General features: G+C 36.7%; 1 protein-coding gene across 4 annotated transcripts in view; it reads left to right on the forward strand.

The window, feature by feature from the left end:
- LOC148364592 (membrane-associated guanylate kinase, WW and PDZ domain-containing protein 1-like) overlaps nucleotides 1-18,110 on the forward strand; it is a 164,397-nt gene that overhangs the window by 84,929 nt on the left and 61,358 nt on the right. For all 4 annotated transcript variants that reach the window (XM_088338737.1, XM_088338739.1, XM_088338738.1 and 1 more), the window contains exons 3-7: nucleotides 3,322-3,441; nucleotides 5,395-5,634; nucleotides 11,326-11,551; nucleotides 14,649-14,731; nucleotides 15,808-15,843. In XM_088338737.1, the coding sequence (XP_088194863.1) occupies nucleotides 3,322-3,441; nucleotides 5,395-5,634; nucleotides 11,326-11,551; nucleotides 14,649-14,731; nucleotides 15,808-15,843 (705 nt within the window). The remainder of the gene's footprint in view (nucleotides 1-3,321; nucleotides 3,442-5,394; nucleotides 5,635-11,325; nucleotides 11,552-14,648; nucleotides 14,732-15,807; nucleotides 15,844-18,110) is intronic.

Below are 18,110 nucleotides of genomic sequence, written 5' to 3' on the forward strand. Positions count from 1 at the left end.
ATATGTCATACAGTTTTGTTGGATCAGAGTGTGGTGACAGCCGGAGAAGGACAAAAATAATAAAGCCCATTATACTAGTAAATGAGTTAATATATGACAATTATATGGATCGTGTTACCATACCCTGTAAATCTTGTTACACAGCCGAGACGCCAAAAGGGCCTTCACTCTCCTCTTTAAACAGTAAATATATATAAAAGTACAAAGATAGCAAATATATGCTATTTAATTGGCACTTCTCCTGATAGAATTACTAATTGTTAATCATTTTTGAATCCTTGGTCCTTAATTATGAAACCCACACCAAGAAATGTGTATAATGCAAGAACGATAATCGTATTTTCATGACCAAAGGCTGCACACAAAAGTCTCAGATTTCCTTCAAATTGTGATGTGCGCCCTATTGTGCAGTGCACCCTGTCTCTCATGCAGAGCGACGGACGTAGACCAGCTCAGTGGCCTTCGGGTTAGGTGCCAATGAGAGAATTTTTGTTTTCTCGTCGATCTGTTGTTTTTTAATCCAGCAAAATTATTAAAAGTGACTTTTCAAAAATATTTTTTTTAGGTATATACATGTACATTTACATTTTAAAATGGTGAAGTATATGGAGTAAATGACAAAATTTTCAACATAAATACCTTCGACTTTTAGTCCAGTGCGGTTCGTATCTTATCTTTTTTTTAATTCAAGTTGAGCTTATAGTATTAACATAGATTTACAAATTAGTGTTACTGGGTAAAAACACTTCTTATAAAAGTACATTACAAAGCCCGTTCAAAATAGTACTTGGATACTTTTAGGGACTCCAATGGTTTTTATAGTTTGACATGAATAAAATAGATTTGAAATTAAAATGTGTTACATTGTTATAGTCCTAAATCGGTGTTAAACCAATTTATAAAAGGGAATCTGTAACTGTAACAAAAGGGACAGGTGGGTTTTTTTTCACTTCAATGTTTCTACAAGCCTTTACATGCGCTGCATGTAATAGAGTTTGAATCTACACATTTGATTAATCACTTGTGTCATTTTACATGGCTGTAGTGGGCGACTGTCCCAAAGTCCCTGGACATCTATTTTTACCGACTATTGCCAACAGAGCGATTTTGAGATCAGACGCCTTAATCAGATTGGCATGGGCTTATTTGCATTGCTAAATATATTGAATAATCATTTACAGGAGAAAAAAATGGACAGTAGAGCTTTGTGAAGCATTTGAAGAGGACGATAGCGTCGGTTGCTTGGTTTTCTGAATCTGCAAAGCTGTAAATGTGTTTAGCATCGACACTGGCCAGCTATCAGCAGTTGTTACAGTAAAGGCAAGTGCCAGGTCTCACTCTTTGCATGCCAAACGCCTCAAACCGCTCAACATATGGCAAATGTAGCACCTTCATTGGAGTGCTACGTTGATACTTCACATTCTGGGCCAGCGTAAAAGATAACGTAAACATTTGTAGACCCAACTGATGTTTATTCAGTGAAAGATCAATAGGGCCAGCGTAGGAAACCATCCAAATCCACGTAATTTAAACTTAAGTATGATTATTACGCTTTTGGGTTATTTTTTTGTATGAAATTAGAGGGATGGTTACACATAAAATCTTGCAATAGAACAATGATATACAGTATTTATATATTTTTTTCTTGCTAAGCATATTCTTCTGTCATTGTGTAAAACTGCTTCGCTTCCTGAAACACCCCAGAGTTCTTTCTGAAGAAGTCAATTCAGGAATAAATAAATACGATTTTGTTGTGGATGCACCCAAATTAAGATTTTGGGTGGAAACCAAAATACAAAAATGGGGCTCAGGTACCGAGATAGCAATTCTTGAAATCTTTAAAAATGTTTGAATTTTAATGTGTTTTTAAGGATTGAAAAGTGCTTAATTTTTGTCTGAAGTCCTTGTAAATGCTTGAAATTGTTTCACAACAAGTCTCCTCAAATATGATGCCGACACTGCTCTCTGGTGGCTTCGCTTTGCCATTTCCTTACTCGTGGTTAACGGCAGCTGGATTTGTTTGTATGGTATTGTCCTATGAAGTGTCATCACCCCTACGGGTTGCGCCCAGAGTACAGATGTATGATACACCAACATAAGGCACTATGAAAGGTTTATTAGCTAGTGCAAGGCTTACATATCAAATATGTACATTTATTATGGGCCTTACAAAAAAATCAAGGTTGCTATTCCCAGTGAGAAATTGTAATGGGAAAAACTCCAACAGCCTTTTGGAGAGAAATGTTTCATTTTTACACGTATTGTTCAGATCCACTAATACATAGGCATTTAGTCAAAATCTAAAAAAACGTATGTCTTCATAGATACACACACAAGAATAAAAATCGCATATGTAAACTGCAGCAATATTTGTGGATTTGCAAAATACAATATTCAGACCAGATTTCCTCTTGTAATTCTACTGCAGAGATTTGACAATCGCTTTTCAAAGTCCTTAAACAGTGTTTGTTTTTGGCCATGAAAAAGATGGACAAACCCTGTATTCTTTACCTAAATGGCATATTTCTAGCTACTGATTTTAAATACTATTATTATCACTCATAAATCCCCCCCAAAAAAATTCAGTGGTTTGAAAAATGTTTCTGCCAGACAGCAAAGTGCAACAGATAAAGTGAAACTGCTGAGTAGTTAAAATGCAAATAACCTGGGAAAGTTCATCTTACTTAAGTACTTTTAGTAAAGTGGCTAGTTAGGATATATCCCTTTTTTTAAATCCATATTTTGGACCTTTTCAGCTTTTATTAGACCATAAGGTAAATGGTGAGAAAAATACAGAAGGAAGGAACTGATGACAAGGACAATGATGGTACAGTAGTTGGCGCAGCCTAATGCAACGAGACACACTCGCATATTTGTCATATTAAAATAATAATAGTAAATTAAACTCCCCTTGCGTATTGCTTTGCACTATTAAATAAACTTCAGGGATGAAAGAATTGAATGTCACACACAAAGGGCATTTTTACAAACTAAAAGTATTGAGCTGTTAATGGGTAGCTTTATGTGTTAGTATGTAAACATTAGCCAAACTCCTGCTAAAGCGGGTAGAAAAATCCTAAAAGCAAATGGACACTCTTGGACAGTCTTGAGAAAATGTCTTGTTTATGTGTTGACATTTTGGTGGGATTCCCATCAAAACAAATGTGTTCCTTGGCTCATAAGAGTTTGGCGAGCCCTATTCTAGGACACTATACGACAACAGAAAACTGCAATTGGTCTTTTTTTGGAAAGCGCTTCTTAGTAATTAAAAAAAAATTTTTTTTTTAAATATACTTTGTTTTGTTTTCTTTGAACGGCCAGGTACAACCAGATCCCCTCGAGAAGGAGAGGTCCCGGGTGTGGACTACAACTTCCTTTCAGTTCCGGAATTTCTGGCATTAGAAAGGAGCGGAACACTGCTGGAAATCGGAACATATGATGGTAAGACATTTTAAAATTGTTCTTTTGATTTGGTTTTTGTTTGTTTGTACAAAACGTTTACTATAAATGATCTTCTTACATTACCGTTGGATATGATTGATATACTGTTTTGGTATTGTAATGCAGTGGTGTCAAACTCATTTTGATTAAGCGGCCATAAATAACGCAATTTTGCAGACTCCATGACACATGGTTACATCTATATCTACTTGCTAGTATCAAAGCCATGATATCACACAAGATGTCCCCGCATTGTAACATTTTTGACAAATTTGAATCATTTTTGTGAAATATCATAGTCTAACTTAACCTTTTTATGCACCCTTTACCTATACAGCAATACAGTACTTACCCCGAGATACACCATCAATCCGTTCTGAGACAGGGGTCTTAAGGTAAAAGTGCCTTACGGCGGGGCATAGAAACTTATGGTAATGCATAGCTAATGCATCCTAATCCCCAATAGCCCAGAAAAAAGCATTAAAATAAAAAAAGTTGTAAAGCAAGTACTACTTATACAATATTAAGTGTATGAATAATACAAGTAAAGGAAAAATTACATTTTTAAAATTTTGGTGTTGCGAGACTTGAGCTGGTACCGTAAAGTTAGTGGGAGGGATGCAGAGCATGGAGGAAACGGTAAATTTAAATTCAAACTGATTTTAAAACTTCCACTTGCAGGATTGTCAGGTCTTTAAAAGAGATTGTTGCCCTAAATGCCTCCTTATTTTTAATAATTCCCCCGATCGTCAATTAGTTAAGGCAATGTAACTTAGCAAGGATAAGGATCCTTGGGTTTTCCTTTTTTTTGCCGATAATGGCAAGCTTTTTTTCATTGTTATCATGTTGTTGCTTCTCCATTTAGCATCACTGCAAGTCTTGGCACCCATGACAAATTGTGTACAATAGTACATTGTTGTTTCGACTTACTTGCAAAGTCTTTACAAAAAACACGAGATTCTGAACTAGAGGGATAGGCATTGTGGGAAGGAGTTCAGCTAATAGGATAGTGGCTTTTCATGAAGCCCTGACGCAAACCAATAGCATCTTAGAGACATATGCGGCACGTAACAGTACGCACAGTTGGAATTTTTGGGCATGCAAAATATTTTGTTGCTGATTTTGTATGAATGGGAAGATGCAGTTTCTAGAGCACAGGTCTCAAACTCAATTTACATGGATGCTGGAACTAGCGTGTAGATGGGGTTAGCCCAAGAAAAACTTAGAAACATTCCACTGTTCTAAAATGTATTAAATATTTTCCACCAACATCTTAAGACCAAAAATCATTTAGAATTGATATGTGAAGGAATAAGTCATTAATAAATGGATTGATAAGTCACATGGTCTGCACATCCATAAACTTCACTTATTAAGATGGGGGCCTTGGACTAGAGCCGCATGTTTGAGACCCCTGATCTAGAGGCTAAAAAGAACCTCATATTCCACATTGTAATTTGAAACTAAGGTAAACTTGGAACACCGTAACTCAGGGTTGTACTGCATTTTTTGACAAATTTCTCGGAAATTCTCTTAGACCTTACAATATATGAAGACCCTTATAAATACCTGGAAAATAATGCCCCGGTGATGCACTATAAAATTGCTGGGCAATGACTTTTGATTTATTTTCCCATTGTAAAACGGCCTCAAAAAACAACCTAATTCAAATGAATTAAAGTTTAGTTCAAGAAAGTAAAAAAATTATAAACAGGAATTACATATTCTTTTCAAATTGTTTGCAAATCGTTTCAAACACTCAGAATGTGACCTGATCCCCTATCAAATTCCAAACTTTCATTTTGCATAAAAACAAGAAATCCCGCAATACACAATACCCACCCAAACTCTTGCAAGCAAACAAAAATGTTGACCCCCCCTCTCCTGGCTAAAACACCCTTATTCCTCTCTTTTTTTAATCCTTCCCCTGCCTCCCCCTCCTTGGTTGCCCAGGAAACTATTATGGGACACCCAAGCCGCCGCTGCAGCCCCCCGGTGGGAAAGTGATTAGCAATAGCAGCGGTGGTGATGCTCTACGGCCAGACGGGCTCAGCGCTAGCCTGCCGGGCTCACAAGAATCCACGCCCCGACGCACAAAGTCCTACAATGACATGCACAATGCTGGAATAGGGCCTGGAGAACTGCAGCAGGAGGACGACGAGGACCTCCTTGACATGAATAGTACCTATACAGGTACGTATAGTAATATTTAAGGATGCAGTGAAAATCTTTCTGTCCAATGACCAAAAGAGCATCTTCAGTTTCGTCGGAAAATAAAACCAAAATAAGGCTCCTGAAAGAACGACATGATAACTTCAGGTTTCAGGTGAGGCGAGCCATGTGAAGCTGGCTTTTTTTCCAGGGGGAGTCTGTGTATGACGGGCCTCATTTTTTTCATTTTGCACCAGAGAAAGCAGGAAATGGAATTCAAAACAGGAGCTCTACCAAGTTTCTACTGTTTAATTACTGTTTCCAAGTTTTTGTTAACTATTATACGGGCTAAGTTTACATGCTAACACTACAGAGATGACTTACTTTCACTCTTTGCATTTGTCCTTCTGTCCCTTCGTTCCAAAAGTAGATTGCCTGGCGCTTATCTACATACGGCGAGAAATTTATTTTATTCGTATTTTTACTCTGGCAAGTATGCGAGTGTGACTTGTTTGTTGCATTTGACTGCGCCAACTACTGCACCGATATGATCAATTCCCTCCTACTCCTGTTTTCTTTTCACTATTAACTCCTGTCCTTTGAAAGCTAAAATTCCCCAAAACTATCTATTTTAAAGGGAAGAGCAAAATTATTGTCTGAGCACTTGAAAGCCCTTTTGTTGGTATGAGAATTTACCATATGAAACTTAAAATTAGCATCCATTGTAATGCTTGGCAGTTAGTTTGCATTTGATATTGTACCTTTTTTCTTTAGAAAATCAGTGCAAATTAAGTATTTATTGTATTTATTCATATATTACTAATGACTATGTTCTCTTTTAGGGTTTTTTTTTTGTTTTAGAGCTAATATTTCTATTTCGGTGCATCCCTAATACTAAGCATCAAATGTATCATAGATATTTGACGTTCCTTTACTTCTATGGCAGTTGATGAGTTAAAATTCTATTCATAGTACTGGACGATTTGGCCCGAAAATCAGCCAGATATTATATGCTAAAAAATGTATTTAAAGAAACTTTCATTTAAGAAATAAACCCTGTACAAAAAATGTAGCCAACCGCATAATCAGCACCGGTTTTAAGTAATTCAAATGAAACTCACATTTTAACAGTTGATTTCGCGATTCGGCAAATCCACTGTTTTTAAATTGACAAAATAATCAAATTAATTTGATTAATAGCCCTACCTTAAAACCCTCTCTCGTTCAAACAGCTTTAATATTCTGTATAAAAACTTGACTTCCACGTTTTCCCCCCAAATAAAACAAAATGCTTTAATCTTTTGAGTGCACACATTTAAAACTCCCGACAAAATTTAGTGTACTTAACGCCACTGCCACATTAGAATAGGATTTATTCTCATGCTGCCGGGTAGAGACTGTATCAGCAGGAGGTTTGGAGTGGTGATGGGTAAAGTGGGAGGCGATCATGGAAAAGTGGCTGGAAAATTAAGTGAAAGAGGGAGTGGTTGAGAAGGTTTAAAAGGAGAAGAATTTGACTTCAGAGGCTTTGAAAAAGAAAAAAATTATGAAAGCATGGCAGAACGTTACTTAAAATTTGTAGAAAACTATGTTACTTGTCTTCTGGAAATTGGGTCCTTTTGATATATAGTGAGTTCCTCAAAATAATAATCACATTTAGTAATAACTAATTTGAAATCTATTAAGAATTTAGTTTAAATCTAACGCCTCGTCTGAAGTGCCTTGATGCATTAATCGCGTATAACACCCATTCCGAGTGTGATTGCCGTATTATAAATAATAAGTAACACATTTTAAAAATTAGACCCTTGTTTGTGGGCTGACCAATTTTAGGATGATTAGTTAAAAAGGAAATTGTAGCAACATTATGACAATCCGTTCTCAGGTCATGTTCTTCAGGTGAAATTGCCGTATAAAAATTTCTTGACCTATGAAACAGACGATATTTGAGTGAAATGTTCCAAACCCCCACCACCTCAGCTAAAAACATAAAAATAACAAAAAAGTATTTAGCAGGTACTAACCTACAGGACTGTCTCAGAAAATTAGAATATTGTGATAAAGTTCTTTATTTTCTGTAATGCAATTAAAAAAACAAAAATAGATAGATAGATAGATACTTTGTTCATCCCCGAAGGGAAATTCACATTTCCAGCAGCATCCCTGAGCTGAGAACAATCGAGAACAATCGAAAATAACACGGGAGCTGCTGGAGTGGCTGCCATTCGTGACGGCGCCGGAAGAAAAGATTCAATTTGAATCATGTACAAACAAACAAACAATTGAATCATGTACAAACAAAAACAAACAAAAGTGGAGTGTTAATAAAATGGGGGGAAAATAATTTCTGATACTGATATAACCAGGTAAAACTAATTTTAAGTTACCTGTCCAAATGAATGTTGTGCCATCTCACCTTTCCCACTCTCTCTCCTCTCACCTTTCCCACTCTCTCTCCTGCAGTTGACTTGCTGCTGCTCGCTCCTGAAACTAATACTAAATGTCATACATTCTGGATTCATTACACATCAACTGAACTATTTCAAGCCTTTTATTATTTGAATATTGCTGATTTTGGCTTACAGCTGAAAAAAACTCAAAAATCCTATCTCAAAATATTAGAATACTTCCTCAGAACAAGTAAAAAAAAATAATTTTATAACAGCAAAACTAAATCAAACATTTGAAAATGTCCATTAATGCACTCAGTACTTGGTTGGGAATCCTTTTGCACGGATTACTGCATCAATCCGGCGTGGCATGGAGGCAATCAGCCTGTGGCATTGCTGAGGTGTTATTGATGCCCAGGATGCTTCGATAGCGGCCTTCAGCTCATTTGCATTTGTAGGTCTGGTGTCTTTCATCTTCTTCTTAACTATACCCCACAAATTCTCGATGGGGTTCAGGTCAGGGGAATTAGCAGGCCAATCAAGGACAGTGATGCCATGGTCAGTGCACCAGTTACTGGTGGTTTTGGCACTGTGGGCAGGTGCCAGATCATGCTGGAAAATGAAATCCTCATCTCCATAGAGCTTTTCAGCAGATGGAAGCATGTAGTGCTCTAAAATCTCTTGGTACACAGTTGCATTTACTCTGGACTTGATGAAACACAGTGGACCAACACCAGCAGCTGACATGGCTCCCCAAACCATTGCTGACTGTGGGAACTTCACACTGGATTTCAAGCAACTTGGATTTTGCTCTTCTCCAGCCTTTCTCCAGACTCTGGCGCCTTGACTTCCAAATGAAATGCAAAACTTGCTTTCGTCTGAAAAGAGGACTTTGGACCACTCTGCAACTGTCCAGTGCTTCTTCTCCATAGCCCAAGTCAGACGCTTCTTCCGTTGTCTTGAGTTCAGAAGTGGCTTGACCATGGGAATACGGCTATTGTAGCCCATTTCCCGGACACGTCTGTGAACTGTGGCTTTTGATACCTGGACTCCAGCTTCAGCCCACTGTCTTTGAAGCTCCCCCAAATTCTGGAAGCGGCTCTTCTTCACAATTTTGTTAAGGCTGCGGTCATCTCTCTTGGTTGTGCAGCGTTTCCGGCCACATTTTCCCTTCCAACAGACTTTTTGTGGATATGCTTTGAAACTGCACTCTGTGAACAGCCTGCTCTTTGAGAAATTTCTTTTTGTGTCTTACCCTCCTGATGGAGGGTATCAATGATGGTCCTCTGGACAGCAGTCAGATCAGCAGTCTTCCCCATACTTGTGATTTAGTTTACTGAACCAAGCTGAGTGTTTTTAAGGCTCAGGAAACCCTCGCAAGGTGTTTCGAGTTAATTAGATGATTCAGGTGATTAGTTGAATAGCCTACTTGTATACTTTTTCATGATATTCTAATATTTTGAGATAGGATTTTTGAGTTTTCTTAAGCTGTAAGCCAAATTCAGCAATATTAAAATAATAAAAGGCTTGAAATAGTTCAGTTGATGTGTAATGAATCCAGAATGTATGACATTTTTGTTTTTTTAATTGCATTACAGAAAATAAAGAACTTTATCACAATATTCTAATTTTCTGAGACAGTCCTGTATATATAATATGTATGTTTAACAGATCGAATAAGTATTCATACATGAAAAGAAAAAAATGAAAGTTAATTTTTACCTCTGGTGTGACCTGACTTGAACTCGTACAATGGAGTTATTGGGTGGCTTTAGAGTTGGGAGAAGAAGGCAGATTAAAATAAAAACTGATTTCAAAATTTGGACTTGCAAGGATTGACATGCCCTTAAAAAACTTTGTTGCTTTAATCGCCCCCTTTAACTTTTAAATTGTCCTGGTTTTCAATTGGTTAAGGCAATCTTCTTTAGCGAGGGAAACAATTTGTGTTCCTTCTTCGTATTTCTTTATTTTCGCAAGATTTGTTTCCGTCCTTAGTAGACACTCAAAATAAGGAGAGAAGACATCAAAACGGGGACAGAAGCCTTAAGACAAGATAATTTCATTCCCCATGTTTTTCTTCTCCCTTTAGCAACACTGCTATACTTGGGAACCTTAGCTAAAAAAGATTTGACTGTGTTGCACAAGATTCTGAACTGAACAAAAAGAGAGAATGGCATTGTCGTGAGTAGTTCAACTAGTAGCATATCGGCATCTTACTGATCCTGTGATGAAAACCAATAACAAACCAGCATGTACATAATGCTGACTTACGGCAGACGCAAAAATTTGAATTTTCTTTTCTTGGGACACGTGAAATATTTTTTTATGTCGTACTCTGGAGAAAATGCTGTACCATCATATTCTGCATAATAATCTGAAAATACATTAGGGTAGGGGCACTGTAACCTGGGGATCTACTATATTTTGAATATGCTGTGTGAGAAAGTGACCCAGCTTTGTTCTGTTTTCACAATGAGTTCCCTGGAGGTGGCGCCAAAAGTTGTTTATTTGCCGTCTGTGCATGTCGCAAAGGTGCCAGTCGAGTGTGAGAACGAGATAACAGGAGGCCAGGTGATAGCATTCCACCGTGTGAACTACCCACTTAGCTGTCTTTTTAAGTGAATGGTCCTAGGAAACTGTTGTTTCACAAATCTCGTCAGTGAGTTTTCCCAAGCCCCAGTAATATTTGACCAACAGATGGCACTGTATTGTCTAATGCGAATGAAAATCAGTGCCACAGAGCACATCGTAGCAGCGAGTTGCCAGACAAACATGGCGGCGACTTTAAGTAGGTATTCCACTATGTAAAAAAAAAATGGATATCATAACCTATGATTTTTTTCATATAGGAATAACATTGGCATGATAGTTTAGGTATTTTTGCCAATACTCAAATAAATCTTTTTTTAATTTATTTTTTATTATAAACTGAGTGTTTCCTGAGTTTTTTGTACCACTAGAAAGCATTAAATCTTAAACACTGTCTCTTTAAAGGTATTCCAAAATGTAAGAAAATAGGACATTGTCTTTGCATAAAATCTATTTACATTTCATAGGTATGTTGCATTTATTTTTCGAGATAAATGCATTTTGAAGACCACATGGCTTGTCGTTGTCATCCTGACCTGTGACATCATTGGAGTAACACCAGCACACAGCTCTAGAGGATTCAAGCCAAATGGGTCAACTTTTACACTATAACTTTTTGAGTCCCCCGGCTTGTGAGAGTTTTTGCCACATATTTGTGGGGAAGAACAGAACACTTGATGTGCCTAATTGAAAAAACACAATCTGTTCAGGAATACCTATGAATTTCATTGTATTTGTTTCTGGACTCTTTCAGGAGAATCAAGTGAATACAACGATTTCCATCGCTCTGTGAGGCCGTTCACTCCTGGTCAGAGCGAGCCTTCATACCTTGGGACGACCCCCTTACCAGTGGCCACCACGGAGAGCTCTCAGCCGACTCACCCTAACCTGAGCCATCCTCCCCAGGAGGACCCTCAGGGACCTCTGCCTGACAACTGGGAGATGGCCTACACGGAGAACGGAGAGGTCTATTTTATAGAGTAAGCAGCTTTTGACATTCACGACGCCGACTGTGCACTGCAAAGTATTTATACGGTGATTGTCAAACCGATTATATATCATTAATAAATCAGGGCTGTCCAGAGGGATACATGAGATTTTTGCTTTAAAAAAGACGTACATTTTACCATTATTTGAGAGTAATTGTTACTAAATTATGTCATTACTTCAGGAAAATAAAAGTACTGTAAATCAAAACGACACCACAACCAGAAGGTTAAATATTTATTTGTGTATAACACGCACCTCAGCTTTTTCTTTAAAAATCAATATAACATTTGGTTTCACTTTTATCTAGTTGAAACTAAGCCTTGTGACAAACATTGAATTACAGACGCTGCCCTACTTAACAACAAGATAGGTTCCGGAAGTTAAATTTGTTCGTAAGTTGCTTCAGTGCTATATTTTATATGTTTGAGGTTTGTATAAGTAACCTGTATTGTTTTTTACTAAAAAAAAACAAAATAAACATTTCATAAAATAATATGCTCTATAAGTCAAGTCAAGTCATTTTTATTTGTATAGCCCTTAATCACAAAGAGTCTCAAAGGGCTTCACAGGTTATTTCACATAAGCAGTTTAGGTTATTCATATGCTATAGAGAGATGCTATAACGATAAATAAAGTGAGGTTTAACTTATTTTTGGAAGATGGGCTTCAAGAGGTCCTCTTCTTTGGTAGAGAGTGGACAAAAAAAGCGATTTAACCATTTCCTCAACCCCATCAAGCTTTCTTATTCCACTTTCATTTAAAAAGAAACGGTTCGCCTCTTCTTTACACTTTACACCAACCATATTAAATGGATCTGCGAGATATTAAACAATAAAATGTCAAAGTTCTTAGTGCGCTTGAGATACAGTACTGTACTGTATACGTAGTATGTTTACACGCAAACTAGGAAGAGGAAGCGGATTTCTTCTTCGGGGTGGATGCTGGGTGACCTCTCACAGCGCCACATGCCGTTAGCGGCGGAAAGAAGCACTACAGTACTGTCCTCTACTCAGAAAAAGCAGCACACAATACAAAATCTAATTTAAAACTATAAACACAATACTAACATAAAATTTGCAATGTATTTATCGCAGAGAGTAACCAACACAGCCCAAAGTCTAGTGGACATTGCCGGCTTGCAATACCGTAGCAGAGCCATTAACATTATAAAATTCTTTGACCTGTTGCCCTGTTACAGGTCCCTTAAAACTGGAACAAATGGGCTCAAAAACGGCTTTTTTCCCGGGGCCATCAAATGAAAATCAATGAACGCACGAAACTTTTAAAACATATCTTTATCTTTTTTTTGTTGTTAGTAAATGATACTGTGAAAATATATAATATTGCATGATACTGTGAATATGATTTATATATATATATATATATATATATATATATATATATATATATATATATATATATATATATATATATAATAATAATAATAATTTCCTTGTATTGTCATTCTGTGTAACAATGTACACAGAACGAAATGTCGATTGCACCTGACCCGTTGTAGCGAGCCGATGCAGCCGCAGCCAACATAGGGCGCCGCCGACCACTTTTTAAGTCTTAGGAATGACTCGGCCGGGGCGCGAACCACCGACCTCCCAGTCTCAAAGCGGGCGCCTTACCATCTAGGCTACTGATATATATATATATATATATATATATATACACACCTTGTGAATGATATTGTTTTTTTTTTAATTGCTGCTGTTAAATGTTATTGCACTTCTTTTCATTGCACTATTCTTACAATGAATTATTCTTTTTCATTGCATTATAATTATCATAACGTAGGCAAGTTTTTCTAAACATTTTAATTATTTCTTTGGCCTATTTATCCTGATAGTCTTTTATCCTTTTTCTCTTTAAAGTCTTGATTACATGTTTTTCACTGGAGTGCCATGTCTAATTTTGTTGCATTGAATGTTTTACTACGTTGATGATAAAGATAATTCAATTAATGTACTTCAAAGTCATTGGATACACCAAAAAGTTGTTTCCCTTGTCGTGCTTATTTGCACTTATATCTTTCTGGACAACTTTGTTTTCTCCATTCTCCAACATTTGGCCCTGGTACCGTTTGTATAAATAGTTTGACAATAAGATAGAAACTAATGTTCTTTCATTTGTCACCTCTATCACTGGTGTTCTAGTGGTTTGTATTTGCTGCTTTAGCCTTTTGGCTGAGAGTAAGTGTCCCGGCTCCTAGGCTTTGTAGCGTATTATGAACTGACCGATAATGGATAATGGATAATGAATAACGAAGATAGAACAATAACCCTTAAAAACCCCAAAACCCCTTTCACTGCTGTGTTCTGGGTTTGATTCCTGTTGCATCCGATGTTTTGCGATAGTGGTTAGTGATATTTTTCAACCGATTAATAGAATAGAATAGAATAGAATAGAATAGAATATACCTTTATTGTCATTGTTACAAAATGGGTTAACATATTGTGACAACGAAATTGGGCATGACACTCCAGTTTTACACATTCACAGTGAGGTATGAGCCAAGAAGATAAAGAAACAGAGAAGATAAGGTTATAAAACAAGGGGGATAAGGCTATAGTTATAATTTACATGGTATTTACACAAGAAATGTCGGCATGTGGGATGTTACATACGGTGTTATCGTAAAACCGTTGGCATCGTAAGGGTTGTGCAATATTGCATTTGGTGCAAATGATTGCACAAATATGCTAATATACTCCCATTAAACCTTATGTGTAACGTACACCCAAATTTTGAGTTCTTTTTTTAGATTAAAAAAAAGCCTTGTCATTCACAAATAAATATGTTTACTATAAATAATTTCATTATTTCAGAAAAATGAGTAGGGCAATTCAAATCATATCCAGAAGGCTAGGGGGGTTAACATGGAGGGACACTGGGGTCAAGAGTGGCACCAAAACAACATGTTTTATTACCATTGGCTTTTTTTCATTAACTATTGTTATATTTTTAACAGGCCATAGTTTGCATCCGAATTACTGGTGTAGTAAATCAAAGAAATGGATCACCGTATGAACATGAGTTGTGTGATCCTGTAGTTAATTCTGTGTTGTTTTTTTTCCCCAGCCACAATACAAAGACCACTTCTTGGATAGACCCACGGTGCCTGGACAAACCTCAAAAACCCCTGGAAGAATGTGAAGATGATGGTTTGTTTGTTTTTTTGTTAAATGTGCTTGTATTTAATTTTTCATCATCAAATTTGTGCATGTTTCCAAATATAGAACAAAGCTTTGTTCCAGTCTTAGCAGCTGTTGTCAATGACACAGAATCTCTATCAAGGAAAAATAGAACAATTTCTGATTTTTATTTGGGGAAAATATCCCGCACCCAGAGAAGCAAAACATTTTTTGTTGAAAAACTCATAATTTTCTATGATACTGTATATTTTCATCACTGGGATTGATTCTATCACAACTCAAACCACATGACATTGCTTGCATTCAAATTTGAACAGATACACAAATGCAGTCAAACATGAATTTAAAAGCATCTTTCAAAGTAGATATTTCTGCCAATCAAAGAAAAAAATATTTTGATCAGCAAAATAATAAGTGTTCTAATTTTTTAAGGGAATTAAAGTATGACTTTTTCTGCTCCTTTCATTTATTTCATTCAAGATTTATTTTGACAATTACATAAACCGTTCAAATAAAAATAAAATCAAAGCCTTTCAAGTACATTAAGTATTGTTTGACATGTAGATTAAATTAACAATACAAATTATAACATGATATATTTTAAGTATATTAAGGTTTTTTATTTTATTTTTACAAATAGGTGAAATCAACCATTCAAATGAAAAAAAATCTAAGTATTTTGGGAACATTATTTTTTTTGGGGACAAAAAAGATTAAATAAACCTTACAAATGGAAAAAAAAAAGGATTTTAGGTACAGAAAATATTTGTTTTTAAAAATACATGAAATAAGCAGGGCAATTGTAAAAATATAATACGTATATTTTATAAAATCGTATAAAAAGAACCTAAACTTAACCATAGCCTGATTTAATATGTAATCAAAGCAAGACCCGAAACTGAAAACTGTATTTTTAAATTATTTTCCACGGGCAAAAAAAAAAATGTCAGGCAACCCTGCCCTTTTGGATATGATGAAATGTTGCCCTCTAGTGGTAGAACACTGTTATTACTTTTGACCCACGCTCTTGAACATCTCTGCTTTTTCTTTTTGTTCAATCGGACCTGCCGCGTGATGCTGAGCAGAAGGGGTTCATACAGAAGAGCTGGACAATGATCTAGGTAGGTAGACTCTACTTTCTCAGCTTATTTGCATCAGTCAAAACACAACAATTAGCATAATATTATTATTAATGCACATCTATGTGTACTAGTTGTTACTTTCAGTCATCATTTAGCATCCTTTAAACCGTGTCCAACCTCAATTAAGAAGTTTGCTCTCTCTTGATCAAAGAATGAGGCATTTCAGAACACAGGTTGGACCTCAGAGTGATTTTCACAAATGCTGTTTGCAATTACCAAGAAGACTTGTTATACTCAGACACACAACCACCAAATACACATCATCATACCATCTTTTTTTACAAGTAGGGTGTTTCTTTTTGGCAATTCATGGGTATTTAGAGGCAAATTGTAGCCTGTTTATCTCTTCACGTTATTTTTTTCAGATTCTAGTGGGTTCTTTTTGGTGTGTGAATAGGAAGGTGTGAAGCACATTGTAAAGCTCTATTTATTTATTGAAAATCGCTATATAAATGCAGACCATGTAGGTACATTGGTATCAACACCAATAACTGGCAAAGCACCAAATCGTACTTTATGGCCACTTTGAGTCTCAATTGGTTGGATTCTTACTTGTGCTTTGTAGCACCTGTTTTTAGTTGAACCTCACAATACAGTCCTATCTAGTGGTCATATATTTTACAGTGTCCCTCTAAGCAAGCAAACTTGTGTTTTTATTTAAAGGTATAGTGAACCTTTAAAATAAGGAGAGAAGACATCAATTGAATTTGAACTTGCATGTAGGACTTGAAGAGAAGCATTCAGATAAAGCCCAACCTGTTCTTCAGACCCCTCCCCAAGCACTTTTTTTCTAAAATTGCATCTCTTAGGTTACATAAACAGATTCGTCCTAAAGGGTGTGGTTATCAAAGAGCAGCAACATGATTGTTTGATAGCAGTAGTGGTGGAATTGTCAAAATTGTCCAATGAACAACAATGCGCAATATTGGTCAAAATAATCAAATGGCATCCTGTAAAATCTCATTTGCAGTTGTCCAATATTAAACTAGAATAAACTTATTACAGTGAAAGATGTAATTTATTGCAATGAGTGTAATTATATTAAAAAAAGCAGAGAAGCAAGAACAGTAATCTGACAATTGAGGTTGGTCTTGTTGGCATCTCCTCCCATTAGAAGACATCCATGTTAAACCCCCCACATCAAACGAAGCTCCTTCCCGTAAGATTGTCCCCCAGCGGACCTGCAAACCCGATAACTATTGATCAGCCAAGGTGTGCAAAGAAACGCGATGAAAAAGAATGAGCGCAAGCTCTGCCGCTTTATGAACAGCTCACGCATGCACAAATTCTCCTCCGCGAGGCATTCGTTTTCTCCAGAGAAATCAATCTCGGCGCCGCACCAAGAGAATGAGATGCAAACAAAACAAGCCGTTCATCACCTGAATTTGGAATATGTTACGGCGAGAAAATGGCGGGTGTTGCGCTGAAGGGCAAGGGTGAGAAATTGTGAATGAGAGACTCTCACGTACACCGCGGTCTCGGAGGGGAGCTAGCAGGGTATGAAATCACAATTGTGAATATTATTTTGCACGGGGTGATGCGTAAGCACGTTCTGGTTAACGTTCCACTTGAATACGTTCGGATTATGATTGGCCATGCTTGCCTCATGTGCAGCGGTTCATATACAATGTATACATGAATCTCCCGTGGCACGACAGGAATCTGTTTTTAGGTGGGGATTCCAACTTGAAATTGTTGTATGGTGGGGAATCGAAACCTATGGTGATTAGTAAATTTGTTCTAAAAAGGTAAACGGATTCAAATTGTATATAGATATCGAACATTAGTAACAATATGGCAAAAAGTACTAATCAGCACCCCGAGGCCATCCTGTTAATCTGTTAATAAACAACAAAAGGATACTGCTGGAAGTGTGAATTTCCCTATGGGGATGAGTAAAGTATCAATCTAACTATCTCTCTATCCCTCTATCTCTCTCTCTCTCTCTCTATCTCTATCTCTATCTCTCTCTATCTATCTCTATTATAGATACTGACTAAACAACATTATACTGTATATAAATATACATTTGGTGTGACATGACTTGAGTCAGCACAGTGGAGTTAGTGGGTGGATGCAGAGACGGCAGATTATCCGTTCTGGGAGTAGCTTTGTAACCTGGAACATTTGTAAGTAGAGATGCCTTTTACATCCAAAAGGTCAATGCGCGAATCCATTCTAAGCCCCGCACAAGTATATATTTTTTGATAAATCATAAAAGAGCATCAGAACATGAAACTAATACA

This window comes from Urocampus carinirostris, chromosome 6 (genome assembly GCF_059441175.1).
Source record: "Urocampus carinirostris isolate Australia breed hairy pipefish chromosome 6, RoL_Ucar_1.0, whole genome shotgun sequence".
Taxonomy (NCBI): Eukaryota; Metazoa; Chordata; class Actinopteri; order Syngnathiformes; family Syngnathidae; genus Urocampus; species Urocampus carinirostris.